Here is a 24,479-nt window from a genome sequence, read left to right as displayed (position 1 = left end):
GATCTGACGATTCTTTCTCATGCTTGCTATACTATACCTACGTCTTGATGAACATAAGATGAGTAGCTTAAATTTGTTATCGACTGGCCACGACCGACATGGACATCATGGTAGACTGTTTACAAGCGAAGAAATACTTATATCCATAATCTAAGCCCGCACAAGCCCTTTATCCATCCAATGAGAATGGTCATTTCTCTTCTCTTCTAACCATCTCTATCAGACCAGATAAAGAGGAACTCAAATAAAGAAACAAATTATAGTAACATTGACATATGAAGAGAGAGATAAAGCAACTTCTAAATAAAGAAAAAAACCCCCTATAACATGGGGCATATCGAAAATCAAGCATTCGAAATGAATCATGACAATGGCGAGTAGGCACGGTTCTTCAACAACCAGCACATAACACGATACGTATACCTCAGTTCTTCTTTTCTTTTTGCCTCGTACATAAAGCTCATGGGTTCGTAGATCGTAGGATCGTAGGATAGGCGAGTGTTCTGTCCCATACAACGAACCGAACCGAACCATTCAGATCACGGGGATCGTTGAATCATTTACGGGGTAGCGCGACTCATGCTGATGAGACGTTTCACACCGACCTAGAAAGTTTAATTAGCGATTTTGACCTTGGAGGATATGTAAAGGGGGAAAGGGAACTTACCATCCAGGCACCGCACTCTTCAGTCCGGTTGGTCATAATGTCGATGTGGATCGTTCGCGCCGTCTCGTAGTCACGAGCCTGAATGGCACGAGCCAGTTCGGCCATGTCCGCAACGGTGTTGGGCTTGAGCAGATCCTCGTTGTTCAGGTGGTCGAACAGGATGCTCAATCGCCGTTCGGCATCATCGACTTGCGCCTTGAAGGAAGACGGGGCCCGGGACTTGACACGCTGCATGTCCGCTGACAGTATTTCGTAGACGGGCATGGCATCCGCGGGGATGTGAGTGCGATCACCAGGGGCTAAGAGGGAAAGTTAATGTCCGGCCTGACCAAGGGGTTCGAGGGTCAACTTACGGTACTTGGGAGGAGCGGGCGTGGCCTTCCTTTGCGAAGAAGCGGTGCTAGGACGGGATCCCGCAGCCGGGGGAGGAGCCTGCTGCATGGGGGGAGGCGCACCAGGGGCGTACTGGTTTACAGGGGGAGGAATTGGTGCCGGCTGAGAGGCGTAAGGAGAGGCGGCTGCCTGGGGAGGAGGAGGGACAGGTGCGCGAGTCTGCAATTGGGGGCTTGCTGCTTGAGCTGCCGGGCTAGGGGCGTACCGATTCGTGGGTGGGGGCATCGACGGCGGCGCATTGTACGGGGAGGGACCGCGAGGAAGCGATGGCGGCGGCACTCCCATGGTGGCTGTTGGAGGAGACTGAGGCAGGGAGGCGTAGGGGTTGGCTGGCGGAATCACACCCGGGATCGAAGACACCGACTGGTGGGCCGAAGGGGGCGAGGTCACCCGGGGCGGAGGCGCGGAGCCCTTCGGTGGGGGTGGAACGGAAGGTGCTCGCGGGGCGCCTACTGGTGGCGGACCCCCGATAGTAGGCGACTGGTTCGGGAAAGGCGCAGCGACAGGTGCAGCAGCGACGGCAGGGGTTGCTCGGCGGGATGTGGGAGCCTTTGCGAAGCCCTCGGGCAGATCATTCCAGGCAGGGAGGTTGGTTGCGGTGGTGTACGTGGTGACGGTAGCCGGAGACTGGTTAGATGCACGAGGCGGGGGAGGCACGCCGCCGCCTAATGGCTGAGCACCGTACGTAGGCACGGCCGTGGGCTGGTAACCCGTGGGAGCGTAGCTGCTACCAGATGCGGGGGCATAGGGGTTTGGCTGAGCTGGGGTAGCCGCGGCAGCGGGAGCATAGGGGTTCGCAGCAGGAGCAGCAGTCGACGGAGCGTAAGGGTTAGGAGCAGCCGCGGAAGTTGGTGGAGCATAAGGATTGGCGGCGGCCGCAGTAGGAGGAGCATAGGGGTTGGAAGCAGCCGTCGGCGGCGCGTACATGTTGGGAGCAGCAGCAGCACTTGGTGAGAAGGTGGTCTGAGGTTGATATGCGCTAGGTTGCGTGACCGGAGGAAGAGGCTTGGTCATGGGGGTGGTCGTCCTAGACGCAGGGCGCACTTGCTGCTGGACTCGCTGGGCAGGAGCCTGTCTCGTAGCCAGCTGAATGCGGTTGCGGGCGATTTCAGCCTCGGGGTGCTTCTCCGGAACAAGGTCGAGATACTTCTGGGCAACTTGCAGACGACCGTGGGTAGCCACGACGTCAGCGTACTCAATATACTTGTCGTACAAAGTACCGAGCTTCCAGTCGGACTCCTTGGTTCGCTCGGTGTCCTGGAACTTGGTCACTTGGCGGAAGATGGTCACCTTCTCGATCAGTCCCTGCAGGGCGCGCACGTGGATCGAGAATGTAGAGTCATCAGAAGCGGTCTCAATGGCCTGCTGCTCATTCTCGCGGAGCTCTTCAATCCAGATAGAGACAACCTTCTCAAGCTTGGATCCAGCCAGGTAACAGAACGAGGCATCCTTGCGGGCGGCCTTGTCATCTGTGGCCCGGATCTGCTCCTCCAGCCGGTCACCCAGCGCTTCGCAGAGGTCAGCGAATTCCTTCTCCTCGGCGAAAGTGCACAGCGACGCCATGACTTCCTTCCAGTTGGAAAGGTCGGCATTGTACACGACGTCCCACAGGTTCTTGCCGACGATCGATGCGAGCAAGCGAACGTAGTTGGGGCTCTCGGTCTGCTTGGAGAAGTAGTGCTCCTGCGCCTTCTCGATGCACTTCGGACCTCCGCAGATGGCGATCATGAAAGCATCGGACATGCGGTTCTCCTTCAGGGCGACATCAAGGGCCTTGTTGAAGTCACCGACAAGCAAGGCATGGGTGATACCCTTCTCGGCATCGGATTCAGAACCGTTGAAGATCTGGAAGGGGTTGTTGGTCTTGGCTCCTTTGGAAGCAGCCAGATCCGACAGGAAGTTGTCCTCCTCAGGGTTCGCATCGAACATCGATTGCAGGCGCCTGTGCTTCTTGGCTCCCGACCCGCGGGACTCTTTCACCGGCTCTCCGTTGACATCCTCCTCTCCCTCCTTGTCCAGTCCGAGCTTGGCCAATGAATCGGCAGCCTCATCAGCTTGGTCTTGGAACCCAAGGTATTCGACCAGGCTCTTCCGGGGGTCGTTGGAGATTAACGCTTCAATAACCTTCCAGTCGGCCTTCTCCTCGTCACTGGCTGCGCCCGAAGCGCGAGTTTCACAAATGCTGCGAAGGTCACCCTCCTTCAGGGCGTTCTCAAAGGTCTCCGTGGACTTGCCGACGGCCTCGTCCACCTCGAAGGGGCTAATCTTGATCTTCGAAGCACGCTGGCCCTTCTCCGCCAACCCAATGGAGACGACTCGTCCACCGAAACCGAAAGCGGCACTGCAGGGGCGCTCGAGCCACTTGGGAGCCTTGGGTAGCGAGAAGCTCGACACCTGAGGCTGGGTCTGCGCCTTCGCAAAGAAGTCCTCTCCGTCAAGGGCCTGGTTCTGGTCGGCAATAGTCTGAGCGGCTTCATTGCCGGTGTTCTGGATAGTCTGGACGGCAATGCGTCCATCGAACGAGGCGGTCGCAAAGAAGTTGGGGTTGTGAGGGTTCCAGCGAGTCTGGAAAGTCCAGTTCGTGACCACGGGGAATTCGCCGTACGATTGGCCGGTCTGCGGGTTCCAGCAGATAGTGCGATTGTCCTTTCCGGACGAGAGGAGGAGATCGGGGTCTTGTGCACACCAGGACAGCGACAGCACGCCGGACTCGTGGCCTCGAAGGATCTGTAACGGGTTAGCGATAACAGTCTCCACAGTCAGTACGAGGGGAAGGCTATCATGCTCACCCTTTCCGGAGCGTGAGAGTTGCGCAGATCCCAAACGCAGATCAGAGGATCGGATTCCAAAGGGGTCGCCGTGACGAGTTTGGTGGGCTATTCCATGTCAGAAGCTATGCTCGTCTCAAATAAGAGGTTAACTCTTTACCTTCTCAGGATCCCACGCCACAGAACTAACGGCCTTCCGGCCCATGTTGTTCAGGGTCAAGCTCTCCTTCTTCGTCTTGACATCCCACACGGTGACGAAGCCCGCGTTGCTACCGGTAACCAGGATGTGCGGCACCTTCTTGTTCCAGTCCAGACACTCAATGTCATCGGCACGGGCAGCGGTGCCTCCAAGTCGGTACGGGTTCGCGATGTTGTTCAGGTCGGAGATGTAGAGCTGTTCGAAACCATAAGCACAACCGTTCCTCCAATATTTACCGAAATCGGATCAAATACCTCTCCCTTGGCGCCTCCGGTAGCCAGCAGATTCGAATGCTTCGGGTTGAACTGAAGAGCCTTGATAGCTCCTGAATGTTTGGAATTCCTCGACATGACGGCATCGCTGTTCAAGTAATCAGCTACCTGACCAGGAGATCTATAGCCTTCCTGTCCCTCCACGAACCTTGATCCGCTAAGCAGCTTGTCGGCATCCCACAGATCCAACGATCCATTCTCCAAAGCACCGGCGATGATTCCCCGTGAATTGTCTTCGGATTCCGTCCATGCGAGGTCATTGAAACTAGAGAAAAGCAAACACAAGTCAGCCCGACATTCCAGACGTTTCAACTGTTGATTGGAAAGTTCCGAGTAGCTCCTTACCCAGAATCAGTATCGATCTTAGCCACCGGCTGCAGCTCCCCACCAGCTTCCTGGTTGTTCAAGCTCAGATCCCAGAGCTCCAGGCACGTTTCATTGGAGAAGTCAACATCCACAGCGCCAGCGCGAGTTCCGGTTGCTATAAATGGCGATGCGGCCCCGGGGGACCATGCGAACGTGGCCGTCCGGGGGATCTCCCTCAGACGCACCATGTTGGAAAGTAAAGGAGCGGCACAAAAAGAGTTAAGGCAAGAATATAGATCAATTGACCGGACTCAGGGACGGTCTGACAATCCAAGGTTATAGAATGGGGGGGAATGGTTCAAAAGTAAGCGACGAGCTATTAAGAACTAGAGAAAAGTATAAAGGGGAAAAAAAGAAGACACGTCCAAAGTAGAGCCTCCCCTCCTGCTAAATCGTGACTTGAGGGGGATTTTGCCAAGTTTATGAGATGCGATCGAGGCGTTCTACGAACTCAATCAACCAAGTGTCCTCCTGGGAGCCGCTGGGGGGAGGAGGGATAACCCGCCTAAACCCTTTCGGGCCGCTCGCCAAAACACCCGCGGGACGCACGTGATATCAGGCGAATCCGACCGAGAAAGTCTGGGCAACGAATGCTTGCATGAGTCTCTGTGAGCGCAAACCGAGAAGAAACGAGCTGGACGAACGAGTCGAGTTCCCGGGGGCATATCACCTTCTGCCCATCTGTCGCGATACGTTTTATGGCCCGTTGCTAGCGTCCAAGTTCCTTTGCCCGGCACTTTCACTTTCACCAGTTCCTTCACCATGAGCGAGAAGGCCCGCCTGAAATGCACCGTCTATGTTGGGGGTCTCGACCAGGCGGTTTCCATGCAGACGCTGGCCGAGGCTTTCGTTCCCTTTGGCGAAGTCGTCGATATCACTCTACCCAAACCGGATGTTCCCAACTCGAACGATCTCCACCGCGGGTTCGGTTACGTGGAATTCGACCTTCCGGATGATGCGAAAGAAGCTATCGACAACATGGACGGTAGCGAGCTATACGGGCGGACGATCAAAGTAGCGCCCGCCAAACCGCAGAAGGATAGCAACGAGGGACTAGGTAGCAAAACCGCTATTTGGGAGCAGGTGCGCAGACCGATTCATTACTTCCTTTTCTCCATGCTTCAACAGTTTACTAACTACGGCCCTACAGGAGGGTTACCTGGCGAAACACGCCGTGAGCGAGGAGGACAAGATGGCGTCCGAACAGGCGCAAATGGAAGCAAGCGAGCGCCCCCAGGACCCGATGCAGGGACTGGAAGAGCTGGACGTCGCAGGACCGAAACCGGAATGAAACCCCACCGGCAAGCATTAAAGATGATACCCTCTCGAAATAGGACGAAAGTGAAAGGAAAGGGCCAAGGGACGCAAGTCATTCTGCATTCTTCCTCCAGAATCCTCCGTTCAAAGCCGTACTATATACACGTGCTCCAATCCCGAGGCTGAGTTTAACGAGTTTTTCCAATTCCACCCTTGAACCTCTTCATTCTCCCGCGACATCAGCTTCCTGGTGAATAATACATATCGCCGATAACAAAAACCAAAGGGTCGCCTATGTTGCAATCAAATGAAACGCGGTACAATTTAGTGCTCCTCGGGGCTCTTGGGAGCGTTGCGGCTGAGACGCAGGGTTTTGTCGGTCATGAGCTTGTGGGTGCTGGAGTAGATGGCAGCTCCCACGGCGACGCTGTGGAGGTTTGCGTCAGTTGAGAGACAGATTGGGGAAGGGGTTGGAGATGGGGAAAGGTGACGGATTAGATATCCGATGTCATAAGATGTTCCATCGAATATCAAAAGGATTAAACGTACCCAAGGACGACACCTGTGCAGCAGTATACATGGTTAGAATATGGTATCATTCTAGATGTTTAAGGACTCGGAAGAATGACATACCGAGAGGGATCAACTCTGGGGGGACCCGCTTCAAGGTGCGCAGACGCTGAGAGATGGTGTGGGCTAGATATCAATTAGTTCCCTATTCGGACGCATAACCCTAATGAAACCCCATTATCTAAGTCCAGCCATCGGGAAGCGCGTACCGCTGTGGTTCTCCTTCTGTAAGGATTGATTAGCACAAGAACCGAGGAGCCGCCAAGGAATCATTTTTGCTTGTCGGATTCGCAAGGATAGTCGGAAACTCACAGGAGCAGGGAAAGAGAAAGGCCGAGAGGCCTGCATCCGCAGGACACGAGTGGGATACATGGTTGAATTGGAAGGGGTGATCCGATACGGGAGGTTGGAGGTGGGTGGGATGGAGGAGAGAGTGGTGACGACGGGAGAGAGAAGAAGCTCAGCAATTCGAAGGGGAGGTTTGGTCACGTTCGGGTGTTTAGGAAATCTTGCCGCATGAGTGGCTCGCTAGACCGCCCGCGGTCACTCCCGGCTTCACTGCTTCACGGGTCATTCCACTCCACTGGGCGCAAACCTCACCCCATCCCGTTCCCTTTCCTTCCTCTCCTCCCCTCCTCCACACCCACCACCTCTCCTCCCCCCCGACAATTCAATTCTTCTTATCTGTCCGCAGAGGCTCTTCTGCTCCACATAGTCAAAATGGGTGCCATTCCTGAAGCCGATCCCGATGAGGTCATGGAGACCAAGCCCTTCAAGTTCGTGACAGGTGAGCTTTCTCAATCCCGGGTCCCCAATTCCTTGGCCGATCAATCGCAAATCACGATCAATTGCTAATGTTATCGTAGCCGGTACGTTTTTCTTCTAGGTTCCTGGTCGATCGGATCGCTCTCAATGCCGTCGTGGTCGAGGATTTTTTGTGGCGGATGGACGAGTTGGTAGCGTGTTGGATGCTGACAATCCGGAATGAAATGACAGGCTATGATGCTCGCTTCCCCCAGATGAACCAGTATGTGTCGTGCAACTCTCTACTATACCACTCCTCTTCCTAACCTATCATTCCAATTCAGGACCAAGCACTGCTGGCAAAACTACGTCGACTACTACAAGTGTGTCAACGCCAAGGGAGAGGACTTCCGCCCGTGCACCCAGGTACATCCATCAATTCCCTCCAATCTTCCGTCGCGGAAAAAGAGGGGAACCCCAATCCAAGAACAACCCCCATCTAACCGGTCCTAACTCAGTTCTTCCACGCTTTCCGCTCCCTCTGCCCCAAGGCCTGGACTGACCGCTGGGACGGCCAACGCGGTATGATTTCTCACCCCTCCCCGACAACCGCTTAAAACAGCGGTGACTCGAAACACCAAAACTAACCATTTCGCTGTTGCAATTGCGACAATACAGAGGCCGGCAACTTCCCCGCCAAGCTGGAGTAAAGTGATTCTTTTGCCCGTTTCCTCATTGTTGATTGGACTTTTCCCCCTCAAGTTTTGTTGTGTCAACATGTACTCTACCTGAATCATCGCGGGAAATTTAAACATTCCATTGATATTTCCTTTGGGAGGCCTTGCTCGCCGGGGGGTATGTTCGTGGACGTATATAGACTCGCAATTAGTTTTGGAAGCCATCTTTTTTCTTGTCTCGCTCGTTTTGTTGGAGTAGGTAGCGCTGTGCTCCGAGCTGTAAATTATTGCTCTGCTGGGGTTTTCTGGGGATTGCTGACAGAAATCGTTGTCTAATCATTCCTTTTACCGAGTTAAACCTCCAGAGGATTGATTGCAACTGAATTAAATTGAATTAATCCAAAATCATCTAAACATATCTATCTATCTAACGAAGTCTAGTAAAAAGGAGAAGGTATCCACCCCGTCTATTCCAACTCATTATACAACCAGACCACCCAATCCAACAATGGGTGGTGGCGAAACCAAAGATATTCCTTCCCACGAGATGAGACAAACATGTCTATGCAGAAGATCGAACAATTGCAAGCACTGGAACAGAAAGAAAAAATAAAAAATAAAAAATAAAAAATAAAAAAACCAAGAAAGATGTGAAAGGTGCCAGATACGCACATCAAGATAGGCATTGATGAGTATCCGTCCATGGAAAGGGTATCTCGGTGCTGTTTATGTAGAAACAACACTCGCAGAGGACTGAGAGGACAGAAAAAAAACAAGAAAAGAAAAAGCCAAGACAGGCAAAAAAACAAAAAACAAAAAGCACACACATATCCAAACGCAGTATATACAACAACAAAAAAAATGAAAAAGGATGTTCAAACTTTTTGTCCTCCCAAGATGCTTCGCCAAAATCATGTACATGAGACGTCAATATATGGAAATTTAGATGGCAGAGAAAGGCGCGGGGGAGAAAAATCTGGGATATGATATAACGGACGAGGGCACGTCAAGCAAAATGATAAACAATCTATGCTTTTTGCTTTTCCTCAGGAATGCCCTTGATCAAGCGATACAGCTTCTTGTGCTCTTCCAAGAAGATGAAGGTAGCGATGGTATGAGGGCCTAGGCGAATGAAGCTAGGCACCCATCCACGGAAGGCCCATCCGAAGCCTTCCTTGCGGGAAATATCCCGGAGAAGACCCAGAAGGCTGTGGCCGCGGCTCTCGGCCGGCGAGGCGCTCATGACACGGGTCTTAATGACGTCCACGGGGCTGCAGACGGTGGTGGCGACGAACCCGGCCATGAAGGACGCAGTGAAATGCGTCCCCAAGTTATCGGACATGCCGAAATTCTGGATACACAGGCGCTTGAAGGTATCGTACGAGGCCAGTTGCGAGGCGGTCATCAGGACCGCGCGCGTCGAGTTGGGCCACACGCCGCGGAACAGACTGGCGGGACCTTCGGTGCGGCTCATCTGCACCAGACCGTGGAATGCATGGCGGTAGTTTCGTCGTTGCTCCACGGGCAGCGCGGCGTCGGACTGCATGCGCACGTTCAGAACATCCGCCGGGTTTCCTGCGATTCCGCCAAGGAAGCCCGAGGCACAGGCCATTCCAACCAGGGTGAGGAGGCCGGGAGGCGAGTCGGGAGTCGAGAGGCGCGATTTCAGCTCCTCGTAGATTCCGAACCGGGTGGTGGAATAGGTTATCTGTCGCAAAAGGGCTGCCGACAGCTAGAGAGATTCCCCGTCAGCTGGCAACTTCTTTTTTTTTTTTTTTTTTTTTTTTTTTCCTTTTTGGCGCCCGTCCTATGTGAACCGTGAGTCCAAAGCATCAGGATACATACCCCACTATATAAGCCCAGGAATCCATTGTTCTTAAGTATATGGCCAAATGTTCCCACCATAGTCGAGGGAGCACCAGGACCACGCGTTTGTAAGCGAACCTATTTTTATCGGCATCCATTATTAGCGAACGGGAACGATAACGCGAAGGCAACACCGAGCGAATTCAACGAATTGCTCATTTTGCCAGACAAAAGCACGCGACGAAAGGAATTTACCTTCACTATTATCGCATTGTCAGTTCCAAGCCCAATGATGCCTAATCCAGGGAAATAGCAACATACCAAGGTCCAACGGGTGTGTAACGGCGGCCGCAAAGCAAGAGGCCGAGCCTCCGAACCAAAAAGGATAATGAACCTTTTTCACGGGGGCGGGTGCGGGCGCAGAGGCCAGCCGAGATTGCGACATATCTAACTTCGCGGTGCTTGCCATCTTGACGGACAAGACGTGGGCATGCCAGCACGGGCGGGTTGGGGGGGGGGAGATGGTAGAGGGGAGAGGGGGGTAAAAAGGGAGAAAGAGACGTGAGGAGAAAGGAAGAAAGGTGAGGCTATCGCCAGGAAATAATTCTGCGCCGGAGATAAATCAAGTCTCCGATGCTTCGGCGCCCATCCGATCCTGCGCGGGGGTCCGCCAATCACCGCCTCGGTTTTCGCGGGCGAGCGGTAATCTTCGGTAGCGGCTGTTGCGCCTTCATCCTCTGCTCGGTCGTTGAATTGGCACCGAGGGGATGTTCTTCGCGAGAGATGCAAGGTGGTTGATGGAGCGGGCAGGTGTTTGGATCCCAGGTACGGAGTATACTCGATCTCCTGGCAGTAGTTAGCGTGGAAACGGCATCCCGGACCTGAACGGATGAATGGATGTAACTGTCTGGTATGCATGTACAGGCATGTTGCGTCATAATTGCAGGGCGTGAAAAATCCAGAGTATCTAGTGTTTCCCCCCGACACGAAAGACAGCTAGATTGTGGACCTTGAAGGTACAGCTTCGCTAGCAGCAATAAAACGATCGATGTCCAAGTAATCCATATACTCAGTCTATATACTTCTACTTAGCCCCGTAGGTATATGCACGATATGCATTGTATGCACTATATGTTCGGCCTCTCATTTCGCCGCTCCGAGATGTTTTGCTCGGCCTCTCCGAAGACCGCAACCGCCGACCACCATCAGCCTGCAGCTCACTCAATTATACCCCCCAGGCGCGGATAATCCCTGGACACAATGCGCCTGCTGGCCACCGGTAGAGCCCTGCGCATCAGCAGCGGCAGATGGTCAATTGCCCCCTCAGCCCGAGGCGTCCGCATTCCGCTCTCGCAGCCTCCGACCCAGCTAGCCCTCAGCCGCAGAACCTGGAGCTCGACAGCGCCTCGCAGGACATCGGATCAGGCCGACACGAACCGCAAACCCACCGCTTCTTCTTCATCTACCGCCGTGAGGAAATCGCTAGAGATTGAGGGCAAATCCTACCAAACCGACGAATGGACCAACACCCCCGACACGATCCTCTCGCATGTCGGACGCAGACTATATCTCGAGAAGAACCACCCACTCTCCATCATCCGTGAACTGCTCGAGAGCGAGTTCCCCGGTCCGGCGTACGGCAACTACCACGAGAAAGACCCCGTCGTGTCGACGGTGAACAACTTCGACGTGCTTGGCTTCCCGCTAGACCACCCAGGCCGCAGCCGCACCGACACCTACTACATCAACGACAAGACGGTGCTGCGAACCCACACCAGCGCGCACCAGCAGGCTTATTTCCAGCAGATCAACCGCAATGAGACCACCAAGCCGGAGGAGACGGGATACACCGTGGTCGCGGACGTCTACCGCCGCGATGCCATCGACCGCAGCCACTACCCCATCTTCCACCAGATGGAAGGCGCCATGCTCTGGAAACGCCCGGACTTCGACCCGCTCAAGCACTCCGCCGAAACGGCCGCCACGATCACCGAAGCCCTCAACCGCATCCCGCCCCACGATGTTGTCGTCGAGGACCCCAACCCGACCATCCACCCGGAGCGCAACCCCCTGCAATACGCCCACCACAGCGAAGAAGAAGTCGAAGCCATCGCTGCGCACCTGAAACGCTCGCTCGAACGCATGGTCATCAAGATCTTCTCCGAAGCCAGCAAGGCCACCGCAGCCGCGGGAGGCGCGGAACCCGAACCGCTCAAAGTCCGCTGGGTGGAGGCTTACTTCCCATTCACCAGCCCATCCTGGGAACTGGAAGTATTCTGGCAAGGCGACTGGCTCGAGGTTCTCGGCTGCGGAGTCATCAAGCAAGAACTGCTGAACAACTCGGACGTGCCGAACCGAGTCGGCTGGGCGTTCGGACTAGGCCTCGAACGCCTCGCCATGCTCCTCTTCAACATCCCCGACATCCGACTCTTCTGGTCGCGCGACGAGCGCTTCCTCTCGCAGTTCCAAGCCGGCCAGATCACCCGCTTCGAGCCCTTCTCAAAACACCCGGCCTGCTACAAAGACGTGGCCTTCTGGCTCCCCACCGCCGCGTCCGGCAGCGCCGCCGGCGGAGCGACATCCGTGCATGAGAACGACATCATGGAGATCGTGCGCGGCATCGGCGGCGACCTCGTCGAGGACGTGAAACTCATTGATGAATTTACGCATCCCAAAACGAACCGCAAGAGCATGTGCTATCGCATCAATTACCGCAGTCTGGAGCGCACCTTGACCAACGAGGAGGCGAATGAGCTTCATGACAAGGTGCGCGAGAAGCTCGTGGGCCAGTTGAGTGTTCAGCTGCGGTGATGGGACTGAGAAGGGCCGAGTAAAATGTATGTGTAGAATATTCCAGGTTTTTTTTTTTTCGGCGGTTGTTCGTCCATCAGGTGGACGTTCATAAGTGTGTATGTATGTACTTTTAGCATGTAGCATCATGTCGGATGTTTCTTGTCAGATCCAGAAACTCTCTCCTTATACCATTCAATCTACGTTCTAATTCTCAAGAAAAAATGAATCCAACCTCATCGACCAACCGGTCAGCCAGCTGCTATTATCCTCTTAAATCAATGTTCTGAATCACTATACAAAACCAAGACAATCCGAGTGATGCAAGGGAAGTATAGAAACAGGACCCCCGATGCCATGCGAATGTAATACCGCAAACCATGTCCGCGCCATACCAAGTCCATACATATCCAACCAAACGAAAGGGGGAACAATCGCTTTGCTTTTGAGGCATTATAGAAAAATAAAAAACAAGGACAGATCATTGCGTGTAATGTACAGAGTAGAATAGGGAGGTGAGAGTCTCGAGAGAAGAAACAGATCGAACGCCAATAGAAATATAACGAAAGGAAGACAACCCGGACGCCTTCCAATCGTATGAAGATAGGTGTATCATACACATGCAGTCATAAGACAAAAAGCAGCAATGATCCGAGGAACGCGAAGATCCCGATGGGAATCCATGTCCGTTCCCAAAAAGAGTAATACTGGGGGTTGATGATCCCCCGTCATAAACAAAAAGACATATTTTGGTATATTATACAGAGAGAAGATTAGAGAAAGGGAAAAAAAAGAAGGGAGAAAACGTGTCAGGAGCTATAAAGTGGGGAACATTTAGTCATTCTTGACAACGCCAACCTTGGCAGCCTGGATTGAATTTCAATTAGTAAAATGCCTCACACAGATCCAAGGGGGCGGGCTGTAAGGGAAAACACTCACTCTCAAGACACGGCCGTTCAGGATGAAACCCTTGCTCTGGGTGTACATGATGTCGCCGTTCTCCTTGCCCTCGGCCTTAGCCATGAAGGTGGCCTCGTGACGATTGGGGTCGAACTTCTGAGCCTTGCCATCCTCGGTGGGCTCGTCGGGGTCGAATCGCTCCAGACCGTGCTTCTTCAGCGTGTTCATCAGGATGTTCTGGGTCATCTTCAGGCCGGTGACCAGCTCGTTCAGATCCTTGTTCTCGGGAACGGGGTTTTCGATCTTGTCTTTGGGCACGGCAAGGAGAGCACGGTCGAAGTTGTCGATACTCTCGATAAGATCGGCCGAGAACTTCTGAATGGCGTAGTTGCGGGCGTTCTCCATGTCACGCTTGGTGCGCTCCTGGAGGTTGAGGAAGTCGGCCACGGAGCGAACATACTTGTCCTATTGGCTCGAGGGTCAGTCAATTCGATACATTTTACCACATACAACGCGATTGGATGCGCCAATGGTGCGACGACGAGCTCCGATATCGGTAGAAGGAAGTTCTCACCTTCAGGTCCGTGACTTCCTTCTTCTTGTCCTCGAGCTCCTTCTGGACGGGGTTCTCGGAGGTTTCCTTAGACTCGGCCTCCTTGTCGCTCTTCTGCTCAGCCTTGTTCTCGGTGGAGTAGCTGCGGAAGTTGGGCTGGCGAACAAGCGGGCGGAAGGTCTGAGGAAGCTGTGACGTGCGACGAAGAGCCAAAGGTGCCGATGATGTCGTGCGGACGGAGGCCACAGAGCGGGCAGCCTGGGCTTGTCTGAGGACGATTCTCTGGAACATGATGAAGGAGGATGAGCTGAAAGGAATTGAACAATGGGACGGGAGGGAGGCAGGAATAGGACTTTTGGGGGGAGGAATGAGGTTGACAGTATGAATTATTCTGGTCGGGGAAAACAGAACTTTCGAGTAGCTGCTCAGGTGACTGTCAGCTCTGACCGCCCGGGATCAACGTCGGACCGGATGACAGCAGTCCCGTGATGAGACAGCGTGGGATACCGTGACAAATGGGAACTACGTCATTGCCGCCAGAAGCCGAGGACATCGATTCAAACAATAACAATGGCCTAGTTCAATATCAAATGTCTTCCTCTATCTGATCAGGAGTGCAGGTGCGGTGTTTCCTGAAGACCTGCTTGGGCATTCATGGAAATGATTACCGAACACAGACAAGCAGATGTACAATCTCTGCCTATCCATGCCTCATGCAGTAACTCAACCTAATGACACTTAATAATCGCTCGATGCGCAATCACACTGGCAGACCAAACTAGACCGGACCAACTCACAGTTGGGGTGGATTACTCCTCACTCCTCACTCCTCACAATGTTTCCCCACCATGCCCACTTAGCCCCAGGGCTCAATTTACCCTGTGGCCGTTATAAATGATCAGTCACTGAAGAGAACCGGGCGCGTTGGTCCTGCTCTTTCTAAGGCCCATCACAGGATTATCCTTCAAGGCTTTTCTCTGCTTACGCTCACCCTATATATAAAAATGCCTCTCACCTTTGACCCCGAGTTCTCCGAGGCTGCGGCCTGGCTCCTTTCGGACATAGCATCCAGCCCAGCCCCCGCCGTCCACGATGTCCAGTCGCGCCGCGTCGGCATCACCGCCAAATACGCAGCCATGTTTGAGAAGCTTCCGACTGCGCCTGATGTCGAACAATCCGTGCACCAGATTCAGTCATACGACGGGAAACCGATAGCCGTGTACCGATTTGCAAAGAAAGCCCCGGCGTCCACAGCGCCAGGCCCGGCGGTCTTACACACGCACGGCGGGGGTAAGATCCAGGGTGACGTCGAACTGTTCACGAAGATGCTTGCGCTGCAAGTCCAGCGAACAGGCGTCCAAGTGTTCTCGGTTGACTACCGATTGGCCCCCGAGAACCCGCACCCAACGCCCACCGAGGATTGCTATGCCGGGTTGACATGGGTGTACGAACATGCCGCCGAGTTTGGCGTGGACCGTAGCCGCATTGCCACGATGGGCGAAAGCGCAGGCGGGAATCTGGCCGCCGCTCTGGCTCTGCTGGCCCGTGACCGCGGCCTGTCTCCGCCCCTGGCAAAGCAGATCCTGATCTATCCCATGTTGGATGACCGCACCACCACCCCCATCCCGCCGTTGGAGCCCCTGGCCCTGTGGAACAACGACGATAACATCACCGCTTGGACCGCCCTCCTGGGAAATGACATCGGTACCGACAAGGTCTCGCCATACGCTGCGCCCGCCCGTGCAACCAGCGTGGAAGGCCTCCCGCCGACTTACATCGATGTCGGCGAACTGGACATCTTCCGCGACGAGGACATTGCCTTTGCCGCGAGAATTGCCGCGGCCAACATCCCTCTGGAGTTTCACGTGTACCCGGGCCTCCCGCATGCATTTGAGGTGTATGCACCGGATATTGAAGCGACCAAGAGAGCCGTTGCTGACCGATACCGGGCCATTACCACGCTGTAGAGTAGGCCGATGTATACGTGCGCACACACAGATGCTGGTGGAATGGTGGGTGAGACGAAGACGAGTCATACAAGGCGGACTTGGCCTTTTCACATTTTCATGTACATAAATTCTCGCTCGGTTGACATCGAGCCGCAATGCAGACTGTTGGCGAAACTCAAGTTGAGCGGATTAGATGGTGGTGTTGCCTCCGACATGTTCGAATGGCGGAGTGGCTATGCATCCTCTAACCAGAAGGATGCTCTCGCCTGGGGCTTAGTCAAGTCACTTTTCTCTGCCAAGGTCTCAACTGAATCCTCCATTGTAGGCAGAAAATTTCTGGTAAACAGGATAAAGAGCTACTAGAAGCGGAAATTGTTGCAGATGTCTATGACGGTCCAGATACGACCAGTATAGGGCAACGAGTTACGACGGCCCTATCTTTAGACGAATGTTGCAGACTAAAGAATGGCTGTGGTATGCGCATCTAAAACAAGTGACAGGCGCATGTGATCTGCTAGGTCCTTTGTAGTATTAGTAAAAGGTTGAAGATGACTGTATTCAGGGTTTGACAGTTGGCACGAGAAGTATAGAGCCTACCAGTATCTACCAGCAGGTCCCCGAACGGGCCACCAAGTACATTCACATTAGGGGCTTAGAAAAGCGAAGCATACGATCGATCCATCGTCAGCCACGACGACATCAGAGAAGTGAGGAAAGAATCCTGACTGCCTAGTCATAGCAGAGCAACAACTCGCCGACTAGGGAGTTCATGCCAATCCCAAGACCACGGAGGATGAGTCCGCGCGTGCAGAATTGCCTCCACTCCCGGGGCGGAGCTGCGACGGAAGCATGCGGAGAGCCCCGAGCCAGAGCCATGGAGAAGGCTTGAGGGAGTGCTCTCCGGGGATAGTCTCGTAGCCCACCGTAATTAGCGGCAACTATATGGCAATCTCCCAGCGGACTGGAGAGGCTCAGTTGAGGCGATTTACGCGAGGGCCATTACTGCACTACCGAATCTGGCAGCCTATTTGTGGCGATAATAGCAATAGCGTGCAAATTGTTATTGCATCAGCCACAACGGGGTTCGGCCATCACCGTGGCAAAAGAGACACCAGAAAAAAAGAGAATAAGAAAAAAAAAGAAAAAAATGGATCGTCAGGAACGGAGGCAGGGCCGTCGACCGTCACGGACTTCGTAATCGCGTCTATCAAACGCTGGGGGGCAGTGTTTAGTGACCCTCTTTTTTCGATGTTGGAGTGGAGGCCGACCGGGGGCGCAGCATCCCAAAGATCCCCAAGACGGATGGATGGAATGTCAAAGATCGCCATATAAGACGAAGACGGAGAACGTGACAAGTTCTGCCATGGATCAGAAACAATTCCATAATTGACTGCAATCAAGAATTCCAGACCATCGATCGTCTGTTTTCAAACAAACGCCCAGAAATTGGATTTTTCTTATTGACAAATCCCTCTCTCTCTCACCTGACCGCCACCTTGATAGTCTCTCGCCTTCTCCTCTTCTTGCCTTTCTCTTTTTCTCTTCGTCTTCTCTCTCATCGCTCCTCCGTCTCCCATCTCCGACAGATCTTTTCAACTCTCTGTCTCGTTGTCCTTCAGTATATTCAAAATGACTGGAATCACAATTTCACCACCGGGATCTTTCCCATCCTCTCCCTCCTTCGGTGCCTCTCGCGCCTCTAGATCCTCCTCCACATCTTCACGGCGACCAACTCTTTCGCTGGACATGTCCAACTTGCCATCTCTCTCCCAGCCCACGCCGCCAACGAACACCCTCCTTATCACCGACCTCAATGACATCCTGCTCTTCCAACCGGACTCCCTCGCCGCCATCCGCGCCCGGCTTGAATCTCTCGCCCCGCTGAACTCCTTCTCCCCGCTGCCCTCTCTCCGCCGCATCATCTGTTCCTTCTACTCGGAACAAGACTCCCTGCGCATCCGCAAACTCTTGGACGGTACAGCGCTCCTCGATTTCACCAGCACGCGCGCCAAGATCTACTTCGGCGAACCCACCCCCATTCTTGAACAGGACGCCCGCCCCAAATTCCTGGAGGCGCCGCAATCTGACAAACTCTTCTTCATCTCGCCGCCCCCCAGCCCCCCGAACGGATGGGTCATGCGCAACGAAGACCCGCCCAACAAGGAGGTCCACGCCAGCGATCTCGCTCACGCCCTGGCAAACCTCAAGACCGAGCAGTTCAGCGGCGGCTTCGATGTGAACGGCGCCCCCAACACCAACGCCAAGGAGCCGGGAACCCCCATGTCCATCACCTCCGATAAGCGCACGGGCAGCTGGCCCGTCGCCATGTCGCAGCAGCGCAGTCGCAGCAGTACCCTCATCTTCCACCCCGAGGACCACGGCGGCAGCCCCAACCTGCCGGCCGTCATGGTCGAGGATACCAGCGCGTTGGTGGAGGATATGGACGTCGAGATGAGTCCGATCGAGATGTCGGTGAAGAAGATGCCGCCGAAGACGTCTCGACCACCGGTCGAACTGATGAACTAAACATCTGATCATACGTTTTCAACGCCTGCAATAACGTTTTGGTTTTGACTGCTTTAGCGTCTGTGCTTTTTCTTTTTCTTTTCTCTTGTCAGTGCCAATTCTACACGCATGGTGGTTTCATTCTATTGTCCATGAAAATGCATCCTTGCTGCGTGCGTTTGATGAACCTCGATTTATGTGTTTTGTTTTGAATTGTCTGGGGGTTCCTGTTACTATAATATCATGGGTGGCGTTTCATTTACAGGCAAGCGTCGGTGCCACTTTTTACTACCTAGTAGGTATGCATATCATTTATTCAACCGCATAGTTATACATACCTATCTTCCTACAGACTGGCATACATGAAATGATATCATTTTCAATATCAACATCTCTTGTAAATATCTCCCGCCCGCAATGTAGACCGATGACCTCCACATTACCCCGGGAATTTATCTACCTAGCCGAAAACTTGAAAGTCTGATCTGCCTCCTTGAACCCGAATACCCGGTTCACAACAGGCTTGATCTGATGCTTGTCATAGAAGCCCACCATCTCCTCCAATCGGTCCTTCGGGCCATTGACGATACCCTTAATCGTCACGTTACGTCGCAGCGCCAACAAATTCACGTTTGTGTGGTCCTCCGGCGCATCGACCTTTCCGGACACGTAGAACCGGAAGATAGATCGATACCTTGACTAAAACCCACCCAATAAACTAATCAAACAAAACCACCGCACTCTCCTTCCGAACTTCGGGTCCCAACACGGCCGCCAACTCCGCAATAATGCCCTTCACGGACTGCGGGTTGTCCATCGGCATGTCTTCCCATCCGACGAGGTCCTGTGGTTTGAGCAGGGAGTGGTTAGTACGCTTTTATTGTTCGTGGTTTGTAGTACTATCTAGCAAGGGAGGGAGCGAGCGAGCGAACAAAACCCCATTCTGGAATGGTCCCGAGGACTTTAAAGGAAAGACGAATGCAGAAGAAGAGGGGGAGGGGGGGTAACCACTCACAATCATATGCACAAACGTCCCATGAACCAGGAGTAACCAGTGATCGAGATCCAGAGCTTTGACTTGTTCCAGAGTCAAGACGCCGGGCATGTGCAGGTCGAAAAGGGAGGCGTCTTCGTCGTTGATTTCGGCGTCGGCAGCGTCGGCATCGGTGGTGTCTGGAGCGGCGGCTTCGAGTTGTCGATCATGCGAGAGGGAGACGTATGGGCGCTTGTCGAGCTTCTGGGAGAGTTCGCCGTCGAGAGGGTCCCAGGTTTGGCTTTCTGGGTCTGGAGGAGATGGTTAGGTATGGGGTTGGGAGGATGGTGGGATCCATTTACCGAGAATGTATTGGGGTTTGAAGGAGCCCTTGTAGCGCATCTTCTGGCAGGAGTGGATGTAGTAACCTGGGAAAGAGTGTTAAACAGATTCGGGATTAAATTGTTGGTGGTAGAGTGTAACTGACCCATGTAGTAATACTTGTAATCACCTTCACTGGCCAGGGAGATTTCTCTGAGCGCGCTGAGTTTTCCGAATTCCCATTGCTCGTACGCCGGGTCGTAGCTTGGTTTCCTAGTCAGCGTTTTGATCGGTCACATTTTAGAGGGAGATCTCACAAAATATAGACAGAGCTAATGCCATTCGGCATCAAGTCCAAGACAGCCACGGCGATGAGCTTGCCATCCAATCGATAGCACTGATGGTACGATCCTAGCTTCTTCTCCGAGGACTGCGGGTTGGCCGGAGATCGCTTGATACCTGAACAAAGGAAGCGCTTGAAGTCCTTGGTTTGCCATTTAGACACATCTTCCTTGTGGACCGTGGTTTGATACTTGAGAAAGAGGTCGAACCTGAGAGTTTGTGAGCATCAGGGAAGATTGATGGTGAGGGATGGACTACATACTTGGCCTGCGATATGGAATCGCCCTCGATGTTGACTTCGAACCGATGAGCAGGCTCTAGAAGTTTCTTGGTTTTGGGATCAAGAGGTCGTTTCACGTTGCTGTATTCAGCTTCATGCACGACATCCAAAACATCGAAGTTTTGCTTCCGGTGTTTCTTTTCTCTAGTCACGGGATACTATCAGCTTCTATAATCTCGAAGGGACTCTAGTTAAGTCCTTATGACCTCAGCAGGTCCGTAAAGGCCGAGAGCTTATTTCCCCCAAGCGGGGGGAACGCAAGATTATGCTTACCCTCGACTCTTGGGACACAGGTACGCCGCCCTGCGGATATACTCAGGACCCAAGATGAACTTGTTCCAGCGATTGATTGCCTTCCGCTGGTCCTTCCTGGGTTTGAAGGCTGAAGCTTCCAACCTGAAAACCGTCAGTATCTACAGACAAATTAAGCGCTCTCCGATCGAAATGCGGCAAACGTACCTCATCGTATAGTGCGGGCAGCATGATCTCTGCAGGTTCTGTTTGTAGTAGAGCGTTCCTGACCTGAAGTCAAATCAGCAGTTAGACTCGACATGCAGGCTGCATCCAGTCGCGGAGCTAAACTTACCTTCTCCAGCCGCGGTTGACAAGTTCTTCATAATGGACCGGACGTACGGCGACCGAGCTAGTGTAGTAGGAAGCACCTACATGAGGTTAGATGCGCATCCCCCACGGAGGAAGAGACCACGATAACCCGGAGGATCATTGCAGCCGGGTCGGACTTACTACCGTCATCGGATTTACAGTAACCACATGAGTTGCGTTGGTAACCTATATCAAACAAAGATTATGGTGAGTCACCGTTAACAGTCATGGATACGGATGAAGCCGACGGATCATGCCAGACAAGACAGATGCAGTGACAGTGACAGTGACAGATTTTGCGGGTCATGCAGTGTCGTGCGGCATATCAATGAATTGATTGATTGATGGGTTGACGAAGATCCCCAAAAGATAGAAGTACAACAGGCTGGGCGTGCTAAGCCCGGGCTAGAGGGCCAAGACCAGAACGAGGAAAAACCAAGTGGCATACATCATGGAGGGGCACAGAATGGCCGACTCCGCGGGATGGCAGGCGGACTGGGGCCAATGATGACGGCACGAGGAAGAGCAATCTGCTCTGACTGGCTGCTTACCTAGGGGTCGGAAAAGCGACAGATTCCTTGCCTCTTCGGCGTCGACGACAGTCCCCATGTTGGATGTGGTGCGATGTGTAAGTGGTCTCGTTGGCGCTCAAGGCGGGAATTCCGAAAATTGAACACAACAATAGTCAACTCCGAGTGCGATCGGTCGGAGGAGGGGAGGATGAGGATTGAGAGAAACTAGCCCAGAGCCAAATGGGTCTACCGAGTAGTGTGTCCACCTGGAGACTGGAGATGAGGGACGAGATCGCGAGTCGAAGATTGGAGAGTAAATAGAGGGACGAGGACAAGACGTTGGCGGGGAGAAACGGTGGAGGCCGCATGACCGCCGCTTACAGTTACGGGCCTGCTTGACCCTGGTACTTTAGATTCTGAGTAGGCGCACTCGCAGAGCACTTTTGATTAATATACACTACAAAGTAACTATACCTATGAAGAGGGACAGAGCATCCTGAGCCAGAGGTCAAGGCTTGAGTATCGTGCTTCTAGAAGAGAATTCGAACCGACTCGGATCCGGGCTGGTCTGGCCTGGTGCCGGTGGTGGTACATACATACAGCGTAGTGGTCTCATATAAGGCCCGGTCATCCCTGTCCAGGGGCTGATTGAGCTTTTTCTTTTTCTTTTTCTTTTCTTTTTGATGTTCTTTCTCTCTTTTATTTTGCTTTTTGGCTGCATTGTCCGCCCAGTCGTGGCTTCGGTGTCGGGAGATGGCGGTGTCTGGGTAGAGTGCAGAGGACGCAGTAGAATGATACTCGTGAACGAATGAATATCATATTTCGAAGACTCCGCTCTCATCCCACAGGTGTGATCTGGAGATTTCCATTTTCATTCAGGTACAGAGCACTATCTAGTAGGCACATCCATAGTCTCTACTTCCGGGGGTATTACATACATACAGGCATACACACGGAGGCAACTTTACGATACGGTACCTCCCTTACGGTGGATGGAAGGGGAAGTTGGCCAAGTGTCAATCGATGCGTCATGGATGGATGTGATCCTGGACCATTGCATGCCTCCGTTCATTAAACCTTTCGGTCCCTTCTCATTCGATCCTTTCAATTATTGAATTGTTTCTATCTTGGTGGGTGGATTCGTTTATAGATTCCCCGGCAGATATGACATCACGTGTCGCCCCTCCGTCTTCACCACCATTACCTCGCAGTCGCGCAACAGACTCATCTCGCAAGTCTCAAGTCTCTCACCGCCGCTGCGATCTCAGGGTCCGCATCTAATATAGATCGTTGCTGCGTTGTATCCCCCCGATCCAATCAGTGCCGTGGGGTTCGACATCCTCGAACCTCCCTAACGAGTTTTGATGTGCATGCCTTACCGCCGTTAAGAGTTCCAGGGGGGCATTGGCGCAATTACCCAGTCCTTGACCACACCATCTCCAAGACTCCAGCGCTATGATCGACCTGATGGTCCTCTCCAGCCCTCCTATTTGATTCTCCTTTATGTTTCCATATTTCTTTTTGAGGCCCCCCTTTCCCTCCATCCGCGGACCCCCTTGGCCCTCTCGGGGACAAATCCCGGGATGTCGTTGGAGCCCCGCATCGGATTGGATCGGACTTTCTGTGATGGCATCGACGTTCCCCAATAGTCACTTGGAGCTAATGTATGCAGGCATGCTTGTGCGTTTCATGGTATCCAATCCTTAGCTTGTCTGGACTAAGGTCGTGAAAAAAAGAAAAACGAAAAAAGAAAAATCCAAGAAAAACTCCTCTTCGTGAAAATGATTTCTCCGCCTGTCCCCCTTCCACCAAGATGCAGAACTAGCTAGTTTGATGCTGATTGCTGGATTGCTGTGTCGTTTCTAGACGCTTTATCCTCCGGGAGTCTCACACGTAGCGGATTCTCCGAGTGTCTATTTGAAGGGTACCTCGAAATTGCCACTGACACTGCAGGGAGTATTGATTTACACTCCGCATGAGTTGCCTACTAAGCTGTTGACCATGTGCGTCACTCTTATTGAGCACCGCTGAGGTCTGACTTCACTCTTCAGACTTTAGGGCACATCCGTACAGAAAGATACCCGACGACGATCTGGTCACAAGAAACGAACGAAACAAGGACGAAAAAAAAAAAAAAAAAAAAAAAAAAAATCAACGGAGGAAAAAGTTTTTGTGACTCGTGGGCGCGTTCCATTCCCTGGGAAACGATTAGGAAGATGGTTATTGGGCGTCGGTTCTTGAGACCTGGTTCCATTCGGCGTACCGCAGTTAGGGTTGGCTAGGTGCCTCGGGGTGGATCGCATCCAGTTTTCTAGCTGATGACCGATGAAAATAGCAAGACAGATCCTTAATTACCGAGGGACAGACCTGGCAGACGAAATAGACGGATGGGACCAGAAGAGTCCGATCCGGAAAAAGGACTCCAATAATAGAAGAACGCCTACCTGGACATTAACGCTCCGTAAATGTAATCTCCAATTTCAACGGAGAACAAAGGGCTAGAAGAGTCCCACCGGCCAATAATGTAGCAATCTACGCCATATTAGGCCTTAATCTGCTGAAACTTTGGGTCCAATATCAGACTCGGTTTAGCCAATCCGTTGACTGTATTGAGACATCGCGCTTGTGGCGGGCGTGGTTGTTTGCATTTTGCATAGTCCGACAACCAAACGAGCCAGAGAAGGGCTCTCATTGACAGTTCGAGAGGTCCATATGTAGGTCCATAGGGGGTGTGGTCCGTAGCTATGGCGAGGACGGTGACACGCAGTTGGAATGGGCCGAGTTCCTGACAGAGTGGACGCAAGGATGTTGGTAATTGAATTTCACATTGATTACCGAGGACTCCGTAGGTGATTTCCGCGGTGAATCATCGTCATTTATTGCCTTCTGGAAGGAGGCCCGCCAGGACGCTGGGAGGGACAGTCCCGACAGTCCGACAGTGGTCACAGTACCGCCCGGGAACAGCGCCTGAGGCAGCGTGTAATACACGTACGGCCTCCGCGAGCTTCCCCCAAGATCTTCTCCTTCCCCTC

The 24,479-nt window shown here is 53.1% G+C and overlaps 10 protein-coding genes across 10 annotated transcripts; 5 read left to right on the top strand and 5 right to left on the bottom strand.

Moving 5' to 3' along the window:
* Positions 1 to 560: 560 nt before the first annotated feature.
* Positions 561 to 4,853, bottom strand: sec31 (putative protein transport protein (SEC31); the record flags this gene model as incomplete). The annotated part of the gene is made up of 8 exons (XM_053096832.1): positions 561 to 605; positions 668 to 966; positions 1,021 to 3,787; positions 3,850 to 3,936; positions 3,989 to 4,222; positions 4,282 to 4,387; positions 4,448 to 4,564; positions 4,645 to 4,853. 8 exons carry the CDS (start codon positions 4,851 to 4,853, stop codon positions 561 to 563), a joined length of 3,864 nt encoding a protein of 1,287 aa, XP_052959052.1.
* Positions 4,854 to 5,427: 574 nt separating this feature from the next.
* Positions 5,428 to 5,956, top strand: KD926_001893 (RNA-binding protein; the record flags this gene model as incomplete). The annotated part of the gene is made up of 2 exons (XM_053096831.1): positions 5,428 to 5,748; positions 5,816 to 5,956. 2 exons carry the CDS (start codon positions 5,428 to 5,430, stop codon positions 5,954 to 5,956), a joined length of 462 nt encoding a protein of 153 aa, XP_052959051.1.
* Positions 5,957 to 6,246: 290 nt separating this feature from the next.
* Positions 6,247 to 6,864, bottom strand: KD926_001892 (uncharacterized protein; the record flags this gene model as incomplete). Its single annotated transcript, XM_053096830.1, has 5 exons — positions 6,247 to 6,349; positions 6,472 to 6,484; positions 6,556 to 6,618; positions 6,702 to 6,717; positions 6,805 to 6,864. 5 exons carry the CDS (start codon positions 6,862 to 6,864, stop codon positions 6,247 to 6,249), a joined length of 255 nt encoding a protein of 84 aa, XP_052959050.1.
* Positions 6,865 to 7,008: 144 nt separating this feature from the next.
* On the top strand, positions 7,009 to 7,946 carry KD926_001891 (cytochrome c oxidase subunit VIb; the record flags this gene model as incomplete). The annotated part of the gene is made up of 5 exons (XM_053096829.1): positions 7,009 to 7,268; positions 7,379 to 7,519; positions 7,581 to 7,662; positions 7,755 to 7,818; positions 7,915 to 7,946. The coding sequence occupies 5 exons, from the start codon at positions 7,009 to 7,011 to the stop codon at positions 7,944 to 7,946; spliced, it is 579 nt and encodes a 192-aa protein (XP_052959049.1).
* A 994-nt stretch (positions 7,947 to 8,940) lies between these two features.
* Positions 8,941 to 10,188, bottom strand: KD926_001890 (putative mitochondrial dicarboxylate carrier; the record flags this gene model as incomplete). The annotated part of the gene is made up of 3 exons (XM_053096827.1): positions 8,941 to 9,645; positions 9,889 to 9,974; positions 10,041 to 10,188. 3 exons carry the CDS (start codon positions 10,186 to 10,188, stop codon positions 8,941 to 8,943), a joined length of 939 nt encoding a protein of 312 aa, XP_052959048.1.
* A 791-nt stretch (positions 10,189 to 10,979) lies between these two features.
* On the top strand, positions 10,980 to 12,530 carry KD926_001889 (phenylalanine--tRNA ligase; the record flags this gene model as incomplete). The annotated part of the gene is made up of 1 exon (XM_053096826.1): positions 10,980 to 12,530. One exon carries the CDS (start codon positions 10,980 to 10,982, stop codon positions 12,528 to 12,530), a length of 1,551 nt encoding a protein of 516 aa, XP_052959047.1.
* Positions 12,531 to 13,343: 813 nt separating this feature from the next.
* On the bottom strand, positions 13,344 to 14,253 carry grpE (mitochondrial nucleotide exchange factor MGE1; the record flags this gene model as incomplete). The annotated part of the gene is made up of 3 exons (XM_053096825.1): positions 13,344 to 13,376; positions 13,449 to 13,874; positions 13,984 to 14,253. 3 exons carry the CDS (start codon positions 14,251 to 14,253, stop codon positions 13,344 to 13,346), a joined length of 729 nt encoding a protein of 242 aa, XP_052959046.1.
* A 713-nt stretch (positions 14,254 to 14,966) lies between these two features.
* KD926_001887 (alpha/beta hydrolase) lies at positions 14,967 to 15,929 on the top strand (the record flags this gene model as incomplete). The annotated part of the gene is made up of 1 exon (XM_053096824.1): positions 14,967 to 15,929. One exon carries the CDS (start codon positions 14,967 to 14,969, stop codon positions 15,927 to 15,929), a length of 963 nt encoding a protein of 320 aa, XP_052959045.1.
* Positions 15,930 to 17,540: 1,611 nt separating this feature from the next.
* On the top strand, positions 17,541 to 18,437 carry cbpA (putative calcineurin binding protein; the record flags this gene model as incomplete). The annotated part of the gene is made up of 1 exon (XM_053096823.1): positions 17,541 to 18,437. One exon carries the CDS (start codon positions 17,541 to 17,543, stop codon positions 18,435 to 18,437), a length of 897 nt encoding a protein of 298 aa, XP_052959044.1.
* Positions 18,438 to 18,872: 435 nt separating this feature from the next.
* On the bottom strand, positions 18,873 to 21,544 carry KD926_001885 (arginyltransferase; the record flags this gene model as incomplete). The annotated part of the gene is made up of 11 exons (XM_053096822.1): positions 18,873 to 19,115; positions 19,171 to 19,260; positions 19,432 to 19,700; positions 19,752 to 19,817; positions 19,877 to 19,974; positions 20,028 to 20,261; positions 20,315 to 20,476; positions 20,606 to 20,728; positions 20,792 to 20,854; positions 20,919 to 20,994; positions 21,487 to 21,544. 11 exons carry the CDS (start codon positions 21,542 to 21,544, stop codon positions 18,873 to 18,875), a joined length of 1,482 nt encoding a protein of 493 aa, XP_052959043.1.
* Between the last annotated feature and the right edge of the window lie 2,935 nt (positions 21,545 to 24,479).

Source organism: Aspergillus affinis (genome assembly GCF_023601865.1).
Source record: "Aspergillus affinis strain CMG 70 chromosome Unknown NODE_13_length_462506_cov_86_819959, whole genome shotgun sequence".
Classification (NCBI taxonomy): domain Eukaryota; kingdom Fungi; phylum Ascomycota; class Eurotiomycetes; order Eurotiales; family Aspergillaceae; genus Aspergillus; species Aspergillus affinis.
The sequence above is the reverse complement of the archived record's forward strand: the minus strand, read 5'-3'. Positions and strand labels throughout refer to the sequence as shown.